General features: G+C 37.3%; 2 protein-coding genes across 10 annotated transcripts in view; one reads left to right on the forward strand and one right to left on the reverse strand.

Annotated features, from left to right (window-relative positions):
- The window catches only part of ZNF236 (zinc finger protein 236), a 93,072-nt gene extending 82,808 nt beyond the window's left edge, over window positions 1–10,264 (forward strand). For all 7 annotated transcript variants that reach the window (XR_005103033.1, XM_037379381.1, XM_037379386.1 and 4 more), the window contains 3 exons: window positions 2,895–3,024; window positions 7,910–8,086; window positions 8,506–10,264. Coding sequence is in view for 6 of the 7 variants with exons in the window: in XM_037379381.1 (XP_037235278.1) it covers window positions 2,895–3,024; window positions 7,910–8,086; window positions 8,506–8,633 (435 nt within the window). In the remaining variant the exon portion in view is untranslated. The remainder of the gene's footprint in view (window positions 1–2,894; window positions 3,025–7,909; window positions 8,087–8,505) is intronic.
- Window positions 10,265–12,171: 1,907 nt separating this feature from the next.
- Window positions 12,172–17,009, reverse strand: part of LOC119144420 (myelin basic protein) — a 120,147-nt gene continuing 115,309 nt past the window's right edge. For all 3 annotated transcript variants that reach the window (XM_037379806.1, XM_037379807.1, XM_037379805.1), the window contains 2 exons: window positions 16,505–16,630; window positions 12,172–13,962 (listed from right to left, as the gene is read on the reverse strand). In XM_037379806.1, coding sequence (XP_037235703.1) covers window positions 13,906–13,962; window positions 16,505–16,630 — 183 coding nt within the window. In that variant the 3' untranslated portion in view covers window positions 12,172–13,905. The remainder of the gene's footprint in view (window positions 13,963–16,504; window positions 16,631–17,009) is intronic.

The following is a 17,009-nucleotide window of genomic DNA, read 5'->3' on the forward strand; positions in this document are numbered from 1 at the left end:
ATGGAGTTACATCCAGCTGGTGGTCAGTCACAGGTGGTGTTCCTCGGGGCTCAGTGCTGGGGCCAGTTCTGTTTAATGTCTTTATCAGTGATCTGGATGAGAGGATTGCATGCATCCTCGGTAAGTTTGCAGATGACACCAAGCTGGGCAGAAGTGTTGATCTCCTTGAGGACAGGAAGGCTCTGCAGAGACAGCTGGACAGGCTGGACCGATGGGCTGGGGCCAATTGTATGAGGTTCAACAAGAAGAGCCAGCAGAGAATGACCTGGGGGTGCTGGTTGACAGCTGGCTGAATATGAGCGTGCAGTGTGCCCAGCTGGCCAAGAAGGCCAATAGCATCCTGGCTTGAAGATTTTCTCTATATCCTGTACAAACCAAATCCATGATTTCTGATGATGAAAGTCAAAATGAATCTACCAAATTGCCATTTTTGTTTACTTTTTGTGAGGAGGAGGATAGGATGTTTTAAAGAGAAAAGGAAGTTTAATTTACTCTTTGGCCATCAATTGTCTTAAAACAATTTCTGCCTCTTCATCAAAGTCCTCATTAAGGTGTTCCATAACATCAGTTGTGGGCAGCTTTAACAGGAAGTTTTGTAAAGATAAATGAAACCACAGGTATTGGCTTAGGATTTTGGGAAGAGTTCAGTGATCTCTTAATGGCTTCATTTTGTACTGATGGTATTTGGGAAATCACCAAAACTATTAAGAACGCTGCCAAACTTCAGGCTTTCCAGAAAAAAAAACAACGGTAAGAGGTAAAGGTATACCAATGTTTAGGTGCTGGTACTTAATTGTATTTGTTTTTTCAAAAGGCATCAGCACCAGCGATTTTGTAATTACCCGCAATGTAAAAAATTTTCGGTCCAGTGTCTTTGGTTCCCCTTCTGGTGTTGGAGACTGCCCTAGTGTTACATCTTCGTAGAGGAGAATCCTAAGACATACAGAGCAACTAAACTGTCTGATTCTGTGTTGTTAGATAATGGAAGTACCTGCAGGGTGACTGTAGATAGTAAATAAAGCATGGACATCATTCCAAGATGAAAATAGAATAAGGTTTTGATATTATTAAAACAACGGAATGAAACAGACTCTTTATTGCCGTACTTTCAGAGGTGGTTACAATTAATGTTTCGAGATTTGAAAGAGTTTTGCATACCAATGCACGAGAAGCAGGGGTAAAGAGCCTTTTCATAGAAGACCTCCTATTCTTATCTTCTGATTAGATAATGCTCATTTGGGACCTCAAGATAATTTCTATCTGAAAAATACGAAAATTACACAAACTTTTAAAATGTGAACAATCAAAGAAATACATTTAAGTGTGTCTATAAAGAAGTGCTTGCACTTCAGAGCATTGTATTCCCATGAACAGTTTTCAAAAGCGTGTATTTTATAGCGAAAGTATAAGGGACTGGCAGATCAGTGGAACAGAATTGCACCACAGACTGTTTCTTCAGAGAGAGGTGACTCAGGAAGTTTTACAGCAGCTATCTGGATGCACTCCTGTTTCCTTTCAAGTAGAAAATGGGGCATGGGGATTGTTGGGATTTTGGGGTTGGGGTTGGTTGTTTTGGGTTGGATTTTTTTGTGGTGGACAGAAAGAAGCAGTCAGTTTCACATAATTTGTCTAGAGTAGGTCATAGCATGCTTCCTCCATTTCAGTGCTTCAGGAGGTAACTAAAAAGATAAAAGCAAAAGATTGTCTTCAGCTAGGCTGTGGTTTGTGGATCTCTCTGTGCTTTTCTGAGAATACATTTTATTTTTTTGCTACAATACCATATTATTATAATTACTATGATAGTAATATTCTTCCCTGTTACTGTGTCGCTGATTTTCCAGTGAAAACAGATCCTGCAGACACAGTTTGCTTCAGTTCATGGAGTGAGGAGTAGGACTTCATAGACATCAAGAAGACTTGTTGTTTAGGCGTGGTAAAGACTAATTAATAGTCTGGTCTGTAATAAATAGACTAGAAAAGAACGTTCACATGCCTCTCAGAAAGTGAACAAGTACTCACAGTACTGTTTCGCATACAGTTTGTGATTAGATTTTTAAATTAAATATGTTTGTATTTGCTTTCTTTTGTAATCTGAATTGTATGTTGGTATTAATAAAGAGATTTAAATGAAGAAGTTAATAGATAACATAGGATACTCCTTTAAATTTGCAGAACTGATGTGTCCAGCATCAGTGAATTAAAAACACTGAAGTTAGAACTGTTATTAATGTTTCTTCATAAAGACAAAACGTGCGATACCCTCACTCTGCTTTTTTACCTGTCAGGACCTTAGTCGTTCTTTTTAAATTTTTTTTTATTAATTTAAGAGTTCATTGTGAAGTGGTTCTGATTGCACGTTGACATAGTGCAGCTCTGTGTGTGTATGTTTTGATAGTCCCCTCTTTGAGGCCTCTACAGTTTTACAACGATACTTAACTTGGGTGCTGAGTAGGATTAACTGTGTCAGGCGAGGTGGGGAGGTGGATACTGTAGACGGGAGGGAAGAAATCAAATATTAACTTAGAATAAAGAGTTGTCCAGAATGAATGTTTGTAAGTGAACAAAGCATTTCAAGAGAGCTGGGGTTTGGGTTTTTTTTTTGGTTTTGCTTCAGATAATTAGTGGAGGGACTAATTAATGCAAAAAAAAGTAATGCATAGAGTTACTGACAGAGGTTTTGAGAAATGTAAGGATAGCACTGCTTCAGCCTTACAAAGAGTTTATATAGAAAGATAGTCTCTCATTTAAATGAAAAAGCAGGCTTCCATCTTCTTCCAGCTTATCTGCTAATTACTGAGATTCTCTGCTTTCGTCTCCAAGTGTGATTGCATTTCTATGTTCAATACTGAAGTTTTTTTACATGGTCTGATAACCTGTTTTCTGTACTGGCTTAGGAACACATGCAAACCCATCAGGCTGGACCTTCACTGAGTTCCCAGAAGCCTAGAGTGTTTAAGTGTGATACTTGTGAAAAAGCTTTTGCTAAGCCGAGTCAGCTGGAGAGACATAGTCGCATTCACACAGGTAACACTAGATACTATTTTTATCTTGCAAGATTTTATCATGAATATGTAGGTGTTATTTTTGGAGTCCTTGTTTGTGGGTTTGGGTAACTGCATTTAAGTGTCAACTTAAGCTTTAAAAAACCCAAGTAAATTTCTAACCCAAATTGTTTAGAAATTAAAATGAGGAACAGCAGAGATGTCAGAAACTGTGAGAAACTCTTTAAAGCCAGAACATCATGCTTCACTAAGCTTCTCCGTATTTTGGGACTGGCAATACTGACTGCAACAGTAATGTGATCGCATGAGCTTGAATTTAAGTTTGTCAGTCTTTGAAACAGATTAACGATAGGATATTTTAAAGCATTGTGTAAAGTGGTGTTAAGAGGCTGAGTATGATTGTTTTAGGAGGTGGATATAGGAGAATGTGCAAATGAGTGGGTGTGCTCAATGACATTAATTAAGGGACAGTCAAGTGCTGATACTGACAGCTGTATGCAGTGCTTCATTGCCATTGAACTAATTTGTTCATTTGTTTCTAGTACCAGAGCTTTTGATTTGTTGTGGCCTTTTCTGCTTGATTATTTTCTTCAACTGTCATTTTATAAAAAGACTATACTGACTTCTAGGGAGCACACGTTTTCTGTGATAAAAGTGCTTTTCAGGTTGCAGCTTCTGCCGTACTACAAGTTAAGAACTGTACATAGGATAACCCAGCTGCCTCCCCCTTTCCCTTTTGTATCTTAGTTAAGAACAGTGTTCTGAAGAACGTGAGTTCTAAATATAGGAGTCAGTTCTCCGAAATAACTTCTCTCTTTTCCATACCACTACCAATAAAGAGCTGTCATGGCCGCTAGAGTTAAAAAGGACAGGGGAAAGTTATCTGTGTTGATGGTAAGCTGTAGCGGACCAAGGAATTTGACTGGATGTGCTATAGTGTAAGACTCCCAAAGCTTTCTCTTTCCCCAGTGTCAGCTTCTGGTGGTTAGCTTTTGATTGCTTTTTGTGCAAAGTTCCTAATCTCTTCCTTTCAGTTATCTTGTTAACCCTGTCATTACTCCTTGGTTAGTGTCACTTGCTGGTCTTGCAATGGTAGTTTGAATTTCATTTTTGAATGGACCTTCACATTACACCCTCGGATTCAGTGTTGTAGTTTTTAGTATTGCATCTCTGAGGTACAGACTTGCCTGTATATCCGAGCATCTAGTGCATGCTGGCATTTTGTGCATCAGAACTTCCTTTTCTCTGGCTTTGACAAATGCAATCTTATATAAACACACACACACTCTCACATGCTTTCTACCATGCTGTTTCATATGTATGAAAGGGATGTAAATGTTTGTTCAGTGGTATCTTTGAATTCTTTTTATGTGTCTGTATGACATCTGGTAGGCTGTTGATGTCTTGGGACCACTGCCAGTATTGATAATGTACATTATCTTAATGTGTCCCTATATACTTGTCCATCTGTTAACTTCTTTTCTCTTACGTGACGTTTATGGCGAGTTCTTAAAGGTAGGGTCTGTGTCTTTGCTTTTTTTTTCATGAAGCAGTTAATATGGTGGAGTGTCAGTCGATCTCTAACGCTGTGTACTGTGATGTTACCAATAGTAAATGATAAAAAGGGTTTCTGGGGAAGATGGGGGGGAAAAAGTAGATGAAACTAAAAACATGTTAAGATTGCCACGGGCTAGGAAACCGCTTGAACTTCCCGTATAGCAGTGGCCATATAGAAGAGTCATTGTTAGGTGATGGATGACGCTGTCTTCCATTAGGCTTAAGGTAGTTGGTACTTACCACTGCACATAAGCAGATTCTGGAACATAACTAGTCAAGATAAGGTCATGCTTTTTCTGTCTGTGCTTTCTCACTGGCTTTTGCAGTGTATCATGAGTTTTGCAAAGGAATTAATGTAGTCTGATAATTGATTTATCATGGAAAAAAAGAAGAATTGGAGAATAATCAGTGATTCCAAATGTTTGTAGATTAATTGGATCATGCCTATACAAGGTGCAGCCTACTGTGGCATTTTTTTATTTGTTCTGGTAAAATGAATTTGGCTCATTTCAGTTGCCTAATTTGGCACATAGTTTGTTCACTGTCAGAGGTCAAGTAGGAGCAGTAATTGCAAGAGCTGTTGCACCTGATTTACACATGAGCATTTGAGCTTTGAGGCACTAGGGTTTGCTAGGCAGCTGAAAGCCAGAGAGGTCTCAGGTCATTGCCCTGACTTTTTTTTCCCCCACATTTCATTTAGTTGCTGACAACTCTAGCAGGAAAGGATAGGCGATTGGATAGAGAGGATTCATGAACTTGGTAAATTCATAGTTTGAGTTCTTTTGCTAAGCAAATTGGGAGATTTGGGAATCCTAAGAGCAGGTTTAGAGTTGCAATGGGAAGGCATGGATAGGTAGGAGACATTACGGGGCATAAAAAGCAGGTGAATGTGGATGATCGTATTGCTGCGAAGGGTTAAGATCCTTGTGTATCAAGTTGTGAAATACCGCAATGTGGTTGATACGTATTGGCTGTGGCAACGAGAGTATTGCAACAGGAGGGAAAGTTTTCAGTGCAAGTGTGATAGGATAGACTTTAATACTAGTGGCTGGGCCATCGACTTTCAGCAAAACTTAAGTTCTTGTAAATAAGCAATAACTCTTGATAAGGGTAATGGGTATTTGCAGCTGATTGTCAGCTAGCAGCATTCATTGTTGATCGATTGCTGCTAGTTGCAAGTACTGTACTATGGGTGTGTGTAAGCGTGTTCTGTAAGGGGTTCTTGAAGGTAGTTTCTTACCTGAGTATGGGAGGAACCTAATCGGATATACTAGAGCTGGTTTTGAGTGTTAGGGCTCTCTGCTGACCTGTGTATCCTCATCTAACAGGATGACTGTTTATCTTCCCTTCACCCCCTGCCTCAAGAGAAATAGTGACTGCTCTTCCCGAGAGTAAAACTGAAGAAGGCAAACAGCAGAGCTGCTTTGTGGTTATTCTGCTTTGTGGTAGAAAGGAATATTCTGGTCGTACTTGGGGCAGGAAAAGAGAGGCAGGAATTGCAATCCAGGGAGATCAAAAGTATTTACAATTCCCCAATAACTTGCTTTCTGCATAACTGACTTAAATAATACAGACTTTAAAAAAAAAAAGCAATGTTCTAGTTAAGAGTGTCACAAAATAATCCAAAAGCAGGAAAGAAGGGCAGTTTTCCTTTTTCCTGCTTTGATTCATGCTGCCCTTTATAATAGGCGCAGAGCACTTCAGGAAGGCTGGGAACGGAGCAGAGTCCCTTTATGTGTAAGTTTCTCATGAATCCGCACCATCGTAGGAAAAATTCTTTCTGTTTTGGAATGACTTGTAATTTACTCAGTAAATCCTCAGATATTTTTGGGTGTCTTGTACTTGGGTGCTCATGTGCTAGGAATGCCCACAAACTGTAACAGTCCTTGCTAAATTAATTTTATATTACCGTTGTCTGATGTTGAAACAGCAAGTCAATCTGTATGATAGCCATTCTTTCAGAAGATAATATTCTTTTAAAAGAAGTCCCTTAAGGTCAAAGGAGTGAAAATGTGCTGCATAGAAGTTTTTAGATGGGTGCTGTTACATAAAATATGATAAGAAAGGCTTACATAAAATAAGAAATCTAAACTGATTTGCTTTCTTAATGGTATGATCATTGTGAGAAAGTGTGATTTCTATGTTGATTAAACATTTTTGATGATTTCTAATGGGCAATAACTACTGAATCAGTGGCCAGAAGGTAAACACACTGAATAAACCTCTGAATAGCTCTAAATACCTAGTAAATTCAGATTTATTAGTGAAAAGCAGTTTGAAGAAATGTTGCCGAAATTAGAGGGTAGAAAGTGCTTCTAGTCCTAACAAAGCGCCATGTGGTAATGCATTACACACCACCAAAAAAGTGTTCATCTTAACAGAATAGAAACCTGGAGTCAAAAGTATCTGAGGAAATGTAGAATTTACTTTAAACTAGTTCATTGTTAACAAAAGTAGAACACTTCTGTGATTTAAAGGACCTTTTATTAATTGCCTGAGAAGTTGCACTTAGCATGGAAGCTATGGTGCATATGGGGACACTAATATATACGTAATGAAGGAAGAGAGAAATTGGTCCTTTAAGGAAAACAGTGGAAAAGTATTTGTACTGCTGCTTGTGTGTTACTGTGCTAACTAAATAGCAAAGTGTATTTTTAAGTTCAGAAGGTGCTTTTAGAAGTCCTTAATGACATACAGCAATGTGTCTTGTGTTATGTTCGAGGTTGTGGTGTAGAGTGTTGAAGTAAAGGTCTGGTTTTGCAAAGTATGTATTTTAAAATTGTGAAGTATTTTTATAATGAATATGTTTTTGAGTTTATATTTAGAAATCAGTAATTTTCTGGCAGATTTGGAAGGATATGCCTGCTTTGGTAAGATATGGGAATCACTAGTAGCTATTGGCATAGGAGGCCACAAGTCCCATATAGAATTACCAGAACTTTTACTCTTAACACATTTGAATTCCTAGTTTCTCACAGACATTAGCTTTGTTAATTCTAGAACATTCCCTGTCTGAGTTATTCTCAAAGGTGTAAAAAGGTCATGGTTCCCTTGAGCAGAAAAGTCAAACTGGTAAACTAATTTTCTGCACCTCATATATTTTACTTAGGTAATAAATTGGGTAGGAAAGATAGCAATATCAGAGGTTTAGGACTTACATAAGTATTCTGAAATTTAATTTGGGAGGTTCTGATGATGATGAGGAGCCACAGCACTGTTTTGAGAAGGTCTCAAAGAAAAAGTTCATGTCTACTTAATTTCTAGGTAATCTTGATGATTTTTACTGAATTATGAACTATGTTTTCACATTGAAGTGACAAATAATTAAATACATTCTTCTCTTCCATAAGGGGAGCGGCCATTTCAGTGTACACTATGCGAAAAGGCTTTTAACCAGAAGAGTGCTCTTCAAGTCCACATGAAAAAGCACACAGGAGAGAGGCCTTATAAATGTGATTACTGTGCAATGGGATTTACACAGAAAAGCAATATGAAGCTGCATATGAAACGGGCTCATGGTTTCACTGGTATGTAGCATAATGATAGTAATGGTGAGTGCAGGAAGCCATATGCTTTACTAGAAAGCACAAAACACCTCCTTTAAGTTATTGAGCAATTAGGGACTAATAGCCAAAGACCAGAGTCGATGAGCACATGCAACCCAAAAAGCAGGTTGAGACAGAGCTTGGTTATTGTTTATGGTTCCTTGTTTTTTACGTGGAGCTCTGTAGTATAGAAATACAAAGTTCAAAACCTATTACAGGCAAACAATTATGTTGGGGGGGGTTAACTTTTCAAAGAGCGTCTAATGAATTTGCAGAATCTGAAGTAGCTGTGTAATACCTTTCTCAGTATGCTTCCTTTATTCCCAAGTGCTATATTTGCATTTTTCTTACACTATACGTCAAGTCATTCTCACTCATCTTTTTGTCTTGTACTTTGATAGGTCCTGTACAAGAGCCTACTAGTCATCAAGAACAAGAAGGGGAAGATATTAGTCGTGCTCTGAATTTAGAAGAAGTGGTACAAGAATCTTCAAATGAATGGCAAAGTATAGGCAATGTTTTTCGATGACACCTTAAAATTTGAAAGATAAAAATGTTTCTGGGACTCAAATTTCTCAAAACAAGTTTTCAGAAAAGTAAAAGATGGATCTTACAGTTAAAGCTTGAAGCATTGAAAATATTAACAATAGAATAATATATTATAGGGTTTTTAATTATTTACAGAAAAATACCTAAAACAATCGTTCTTTTTTTTAAGCTTGTAGAATATTGGGAAAACATCATTTAATCTGTGCTAAGTTGTCTGTGAATCAGTGAACTCAGGTAATACTGTGTACAGTTTCATCTTCTAATTCACAGCCAGTATATCTATTTGAAAAATAAACTGGAACTTTATATCAGAATACAATGATTCCCATTTTTAAAGGAGGTGAGGAATAACTTCATGGGAAAACCATGAAACTGTTGGTCAGCTTTTTTTTTATGTGTTTAAAAAAATAATTGAAGTTGGCAACAAATTGTTACAGAGCAGATGCATGCAGTATGAAATAGTTTGGGGTTTGGGGTTTTTTTTTACAAGGCACAGGAAAATGTTGTATTTCTGTTGTAAGCTTTTTTTTAGTACACTTGAGAATTTGTTGAAAAAAATAAAATGCCATGAGCTTATGGCTTTTCTTGAGTTAAACTCTTGAGAGAGGGAGCATGTTCATTTCCATTCCAGCCACAGAGGCTATTTGCTAGTTTTTACATTAAAAGTCTGGAGTTTTAAACTCAGCAATGAATTATTTAAAGAGAATCCAAACTACAAGAGGTTCCAGTGAAAGCCTCTTGTTTGCTGTATTGGGTCAGCAGGTACATATCTCGGTATCTGTGGAAAACGCAGCCATATACTAAATCTGGGAAGTAAACATACAATTTTGTGTTAGCGATGAGAAAGTTAGATGCACACTAGGTCACCTATATTATACAATATTCCCCAGTGCTGTAAGCAGTTATTTCAAATGAGTAAATTCCTCAATATTTTCTTTGTGAATTTTGGATATATGTTACTTTTATTTGTTGTTGTATAAATCATTGTTTCAGCAAAACTACCTAGTTGACCAAGTAATGCTTTGAAAGGTGCCACTTGTTTATTCATAACAAAGAAACACTGGAGTAAAAACATAGTCATCTTTTAGACATTCCAAAGACAGAAGCTTTTTTCTTATTTTTACCTTGTTCTTTTGAATTTTATTTATATGTTACATATATATAGATATATATATGTGTGCTTGTATATGTATATATATATTTAAAGTTATATGAGCCTCTGTGTGGCTGATCAGTATATTTTGTAAATACTAATCCCAGTTGCAGGAAGTTCATCTTTTCAGTTTGCCGCAAGTACTTCTAGGTCAGTGGTGGATTTGTTTACTATAATACAGAGCTGGATTTTAATTTACCTTCTGAAAGATAATTGCTCTCAGATCCAAAAAGCCCTTTTCTGTAAATTTTGTCTATACTTTGTCTATGATACAAACTAGTTCTTTCAGGTTGCTGAAGCAAGAAATCACTGTTGGTTTTGATAGGGCATCTCTTAATTCTTTTGTTAACTCTTTGGCATATGTATATAAGTAAAAGAGTTGGTGACATGAAAATAACACTTTTGTTATGTGGAATATTTAATTCAAAAACATGTTAAATAATATTACTTTTTTCCAAGTTCTGTTTCGTGTATTTTTTAAGCATTTGATCGTGGATTCTAGGAAATTCTAAAAACTTTGCCAGAAGTGCGTGACTCAATATTATATCTAAAGAATGTATATGAAGTCCTTCAAGCAGTGCCTTTCCTTCCAGACAGGCTATTAGTGTTTCAGCTCTTTAAGAAAGTCATTACATTTTACAATTGTCTGAAGGCATACTGGCCCCGTGGCATAAGTCCATAGTAAAATGTGCTGTGTTGCATGTACCATGTATGAAACCTTTTCCCTGTTCTTTAGGAGAATACCTATAAATGCACAGCAAAATTATTTGCTGTATAGGGGATGACACTTCGCAGAGGTTGCCAAATCAAGTGTGACCGAAGATGATTTACAGCTGGTCAGATCCAGTTGCAAATCCATCCTTCATGACGGGAACATGATTCCTGAATGTTTTAAAGCGTTCAGTCTGCTCTAGCTGTGATTGCTTTACCAGCAAATAAAAACTGGTGGTTGATAACTTAATGAGCACGTGCTAAAAGCAGATCTCATGAGTAAAACGATGCTGTTTTGAGATGGTCACTTCTCAAAGTGTTATGTCTTGATTAGAGGCAATGAGTGTGTGTTGTAAGTCTTGGAAGTGTTAAATAAGCGGTACGAGTTACAGAGCCAACGGCCGTTTTCCCTGAATTCAGTTTGCTACTCCTCCAGCACTTGGAGTCCTGTCAGTTACAGTAAGTAGACTTTTAAAAAACTCTTTTGTAACACAGTATTGGATTTGCTTCCCTGCATCCTCCTCCACCACAAACTTCAAGAATTCATTCTGGAGTATACTGACATAGAAGTTTTCATAGCTTATGTTCCTTGGTAAGATTGAGTTGGGGGTTTTCAAAGCAGTGTATCTGTTGATGTTCGGTACAAATACAGAAACTGTGTCCGATGGGTTGATATTCCCAAAATACCACTAGATGCATTTTTTTAGGAAGCAGAAAGAACTTTTGTTCTAAGGCCTGTTTGAAGAATCACACTGTACAGTGGGTAAGTGAATGGTGCTTAGGAACGCCTCTGTTCTTTCTGGTTTGATGCACTAGTAGGCTTATGCTGGCTTCGGGCTTTTTGACTTGTGTGGACTCAAGTATTTCTTTCGGTTTATGTCCATTCCTTCAGTACAAGAAATAGCACTCCTAGTACTGGTTGTGCTCCTAGTACTCATGCATTCTTGTTTCAGGAAAATTCCTGTGCTTACGAATTAAATACCCATTTAAGCTGCTGTTTTCCAGCAAAGCTACTAGTAACTAATTAAAAGAATAAATTTCAATCTTAAGTTTTAATCTCTTTTGAGAGAACTGTGTTGGTAAAATAATGCTTTAAAGTACCATACATTTTCTTCTATAGGAAGTAAATCCAAAAAAGCCACTTCCAGCCTGTGGAAAAGATGACTGGGGGGAAAGCTGAGTGATGAAGGAGAGGAAGAAGCTTTGAATAAGTTCTGTAGTTCTGCAGTGCGGTAGTTTGAAAAATGTATTTCTCGATATTTTTTTTTAATATTAAATATTCTTTCTATTTTTGAAGGCTGCTTTAAAAAACTTGATTTTTACATAATCTGTTCAAAGAAGATACTTTGTGCTATACTTGTTTATGAAGTGCAGGATTTTGTTGTCTGTACATATGCCTTTCAATATCCCCCTGGCTTTTAGCTGCCACTCCACAAAGACACTGGCTTCCCATAAATCTTGCATCATATTTTCAGCCTTGGGGGCCATACTAAGTCACCAGCAATGTCACTAGAAGCCTGTGTGCAGGCAACTGGGTCCTACAGTGTCATTTTCTAGTATCACAACATAGTTCTTAAATCGTGGGGGGAAAGCACCCACCACCACAGAACCTCATCAATATGATCTCTGCTGTAAAAGACAAAACTGGTCCAAGTTTCATTTCAAGTTGATTACTTTATTTCAATAATGAATATTTTTAAGAGCTGTGTTCCTATAAGAACAATATGTATTCAAATTAAATCAACTATTACGTTGCAGAGTATACATCTGAATGAAGCTACAATAGAAAAATAAACATAGCAACCAATATAGGTAATAGAAGATGTAATACACGTGTGTATGCCTAATAATTTTGGTGGTTTTGTTTTCTTTAGTTTCTATGTAGTTTCTATCCTCTCATCTTCCATTGCTTCATATTAATGGACACTGATTTAAACCTACAATAGATTTAGATGTGAAATGCAATTAACATACATATTTATAGGTAACTTTTACTGGGTACTTATTAGGAATGCAGTTTCAACCTGGGAAGCATTAACTGTAGTCTACAATGCATGGGCTAAAACTAAAAAAAAAAAAAAAATAATTAATCAGACACTTAGATGACAGCTTGAAGAAACAGTAAGTTTAAGTAACAAAACAGTGCAATTCAGAAGAGCATTTTATTTCCCTAAGTGTGGTTGAAAATACCATTGCCACACATTCATTTTAGTAATTTGTGAACAATTAATATCTAAGTCTAACTCAGCTCTAATTTATTTCTATAAGGCAACTACAGTACAACAGTTAAATGTTCACAGTAGTTTACTATGAGTTTGGTGCACTGCCCTTAATAGGTATCCAGATGCTACTTGGGCAAAAGATGAGCTGATCAAAAATAACGCTGCTGCAATACCAAGAGAAAGATCTGAAATGCTAACCTGAGATGTGCAGGACTATCTGAGATATCAATACTGAAGGGCTCTCTTTCAGAAATTAGACTTACTTGTTTATATATTTTTTTACTTGCTTATTGTACTGCAAAGTTAATGCTGTTGCAGCAGAGTTTGTGTGAAGCACCAGTGACGTCCAGTGGTCACTTGTGCAATCTTAGATGTTTCTTCTCTGGGAATATCCCTTGTTTCTTAACATTAGTCTAATCAGATTTGAAATCCTCTTTCTCTCCCTCATCTGCTCGTAATTCTAATGGTTTGGATGCGATGAGCAATTCATGGTATGGAAAGAATTTCCTTATTACTATCGCTCCGCTCCGTATTGATTCTACAACATCTGCCCCCTCCCACACTTCACGTACCTTGAACTCCCAATGTTTGGTAAACCTTTCCATGACTGCCTAATCCTGTTATGAAAATAAATTATTCTGTGAGTGAGAGAAGGAAGATTAAAACAAAACAAACAAACAAAAAAAAAGTATTTGGATAAACAGTCCTTACAACTTCTGCACATGGTAGATTATTTTTTTTAGCAGCAGTGTCTCAGAAATCCATTAACAGCAGTGCTCAGTATCCAAGACATTAGCTCTTTATTTGTAGTTCTGATATTCACTAAAACGAAACCAGAAGACTTGAGCTCAGATTAGGTGCTTGGGAGAGATAACGAAGTCCAGCATACAAGTTAGGGTATCCTGAAGAGGAATGAGTTAAGTCAGAGATCTTGTTACTTCACATAAAATAAGGAAAACATCTAGTAAAGCTACTTTTTGTGTTCCTTTCATTCAACTGTTGGTCAGGGATTGCCAATAGAAGTTTGTATAATCTACTGCATGCAGAACCTAATTGGCATTAAGTAATGGATTGCATCTATCTAGATAATTGTTGCAGCTGTTATTAATTTTAAGGCAGTTACATTATGAAGCAGAGTACATGATCCTCGATGACGTCTTAGAGCTTCAGCGCCTAGCGACTGGTGAACCAGACCGCGATCCAGGTCGGGACCCAGAGCCTCCCTGTGGAGGGAAAAAGAGAGTTAAGTTAATGAAAAGGTACTGTATAATTTGGGGCTATAAATCAAAAAACATCAATCTGTAGTATGAAAAAATTGTAAACGTTACCTAGTGAGGATGGCTTGCAGTGGCCTCTAGTGTATTGCTAAATATTACTGGAATTTTCACTTCAAGGAGATGGTCGCTTTTCATGTATTTTCATACGGGATTAATTTACCCTCGTTAAATCTCTCATACTGGGCTAGAGTGTCATGAATTATTTGAAGGTACATGTTCTAATTCAGGCCTTCCTAATGAAAGCAATTTATTTGCTTGGACAGCTTGGAAATTTTCATTTTTATGGCTACCCCTGAAAACTGTGTATGCTTCAAATAAACCAAATGAACACCAAAACCAAAACCTCCAGACCTTGCACACAAGTTGCAATAGCCTCACATCTGAAAGAACTGAAATACAGTAATTGTATTCTGTAATATTTATTAGGGTAAATTGTTAATGTGTTATATCAACATGAGTCTTGTATGGAAAGCTCAGGCGCAAATACAAACAAACCCTAAGATGAAGGGCTGAAACCTCTCCTATTTTTACAAATAATAAGAAAACATCAAACTAGGAAAAAACCCCACTTGGTGACTGTTCCTAAACCTGCAATTAAGGAAAGCCCTACAGCAGTTTTATAGCAAAGATGATCCAGACTGAAATTCTGGTGCTTCATTTTTAGTTCAGCTGAGGCTCGCTGGGCATCTTTTCCCATAGCTTTAGCAACTCTCTAAGGAACTTGAACGACATGTTTAATGACTACAAATGTGAGATGGTGTGCTAATTGTTACTGTAATCAGCTGATGACTGAACTGTTCACTTCAAAAAAATTAAGCATGGGTGTACTTTGGGGGTGTACTTTTGGATTTTGTTTTCTTTATATTCTTGTCATGTATCTCCCTCCTTAGTTTTAGTGAGCTGTTTCAAGGAAGATTTAGTGTAATCCATGAGGTAATTGGCTTTTTTTCTTTCAAAGTTATCTTAAAGAATGGATAACTTTTTTTATTGTGAAAGACTGTAAAAGGTATAAAGAAATAGTTACTAATGTATCTTGCTATAAACAATGAGTCTAAATGAAACGGGCCTGAATAAATCTGATACGAGTTCCAGAAGTTACAATGGCTCAGAAAAGGCTATCTCAAAAGTAGAACTGGTATATGTATACCATCAGATATATATATAAATGCAAGCTAAAATAGTTGTGATGCTTATGTTAAGAAGACGCTGTTAAATTTTTGGGGAGATTATTGTCAGATATTTTGAGATGTTTAAAAGAAATTTTACCAATATTGTCAGTATATAGCCATGGTATTGTTGATGAATCTGAACTCCACTAAAAAGCTGCAAGTGCGCAGTGTGAAAACTAGACTTACAAGGTAAATGTGTGATTTCCACCTGGGCCTCTGAAGAGCTCATTCCTTTTCTTAAATTGCAACATAAGAATTCTTACTACCTTCTTCAAGTTTTCAAGCCGTCACTTGGTGCTGCAATATGTTTTAAAAAGAGCTCTACAATGAGAGACAGATACCCTAAAGCATGTATGAGACAAAAATGTATTTTTGCTACAGGTGAAGGTGCTGTTATGTCTCCTGTCACAGAGAAGAGCAGTAAGTGTCTGAGGTGATCAGCTCTGCTAATGGGACCTCAGACCTTCTGCCCAAAGGTTAAGATTACTGCCGATTGTGTTCTTCACGTGCGAATGGTATACTAACTGATCTGCTACGAGTGAGTGCTTCGCTACCTTTGAGCAAAATACAGTCTTATTTAAAGTAACTGCTAGTGGATATGATGTGCTTTCCATTTGTCTTTTTCCTGACATAGAAGATGAAAAACCCTCACAACTGACCTTTTTTTCCTGTTCTGTTTTCACTTGTAAGCTGGGGCAGGGAGCTGGAAGTGCCATGACTCGAAATGGTGGACTGAACCAGAGTAATGATAATTTGACCAAATGTTTCTTTTTCATACGATGCAGTTTTCTAATTTGCGTGACGATGTGCTGTCACAGCTCACTGCACTTGACTTGATAGCAGCTCTCCCACTGGGGTGGGACCAAGCAGGGACTGTTGAAGTTGTTACTGCGTCTCAACCAGATGCATGTCCAGCCCTGCCCTGTGGCACCATTCTGCAGCTTACCAGTTGGCTTTCATTATCACTGTTCTAAATAATCTAGCGGCAGCAGCAGCAGTGTCACCTCACGCATCTTCTGTGTTCTGGGTCATTTGTGAATTTAGGAACAAGGCAGATCCTGGTGCAGGTCTTTATGGGGCTTTGTGGACTTACCTCCTCTCCTGATGGTAAGTGACTGTGTGGTTTTTACCTTTGACTCCTATCAAAGTAAGTAGTTACTAGGCCATGAGATAACCTTCTGGTTTATCCGTGCAAATTTAGTTCCTTCAGAAGCCTTAAGGAAATGCAGTTCTTTCAAACATGGCAGGTTCTGGAGAGGTTTGGATTCTTTTTCTGGGACTCAATTTTTGTACTTACGGTAAGTTGAATTGTACTTTACCAGTTTAAAGATTCTGGAAAGAGTGCCCTGGCCCTCATGATAGGATCCCTTGTGTCCCTTGTGAGCAGATTTATGCTCATAGAATTTTCCGCTTCCTCCATATCCTGGCTTGTGTCCTTCACCACCCTGCAAAGATAGATTTTCAGCTATATATTGCAAATTACCACATTCAAATTATCATATGCACATTGTAATCTTTGCTGTTATTGAAATGTAACACTTAAATGCAGTATTGGAGTAAAATCATCTTTTATGTAACAAGCAAGGATGAAGGAAGATGCTAGGATATTGTCTGAATGCACTCAAATCTGAGGGAAGCACCAGTCTGTAAAAGACGAATTAATAATCCAAAAATGGATATTCAGAAGGTTAACCTGTGTGGCAAAACTTAAGTGTTTCAATTTCAGGAGTTCTAAGATGTCAAACATGTTGGCTAATTTGTGTTCTGATCGTGAAATAAATGCTTGATGGCTTCAGGGCTTTAATATTTTGCCTTAAAATGCAA

Source organism: Falco rusticolus, chromosome 3 (genome assembly GCF_015220075.1).
Source record: "Falco rusticolus isolate bFalRus1 chromosome 3, bFalRus1.pri, whole genome shotgun sequence".
NCBI classification, from domain to species: domain Eukaryota; kingdom Metazoa; phylum Chordata; class Aves; order Falconiformes; family Falconidae; genus Falco; species Falco rusticolus.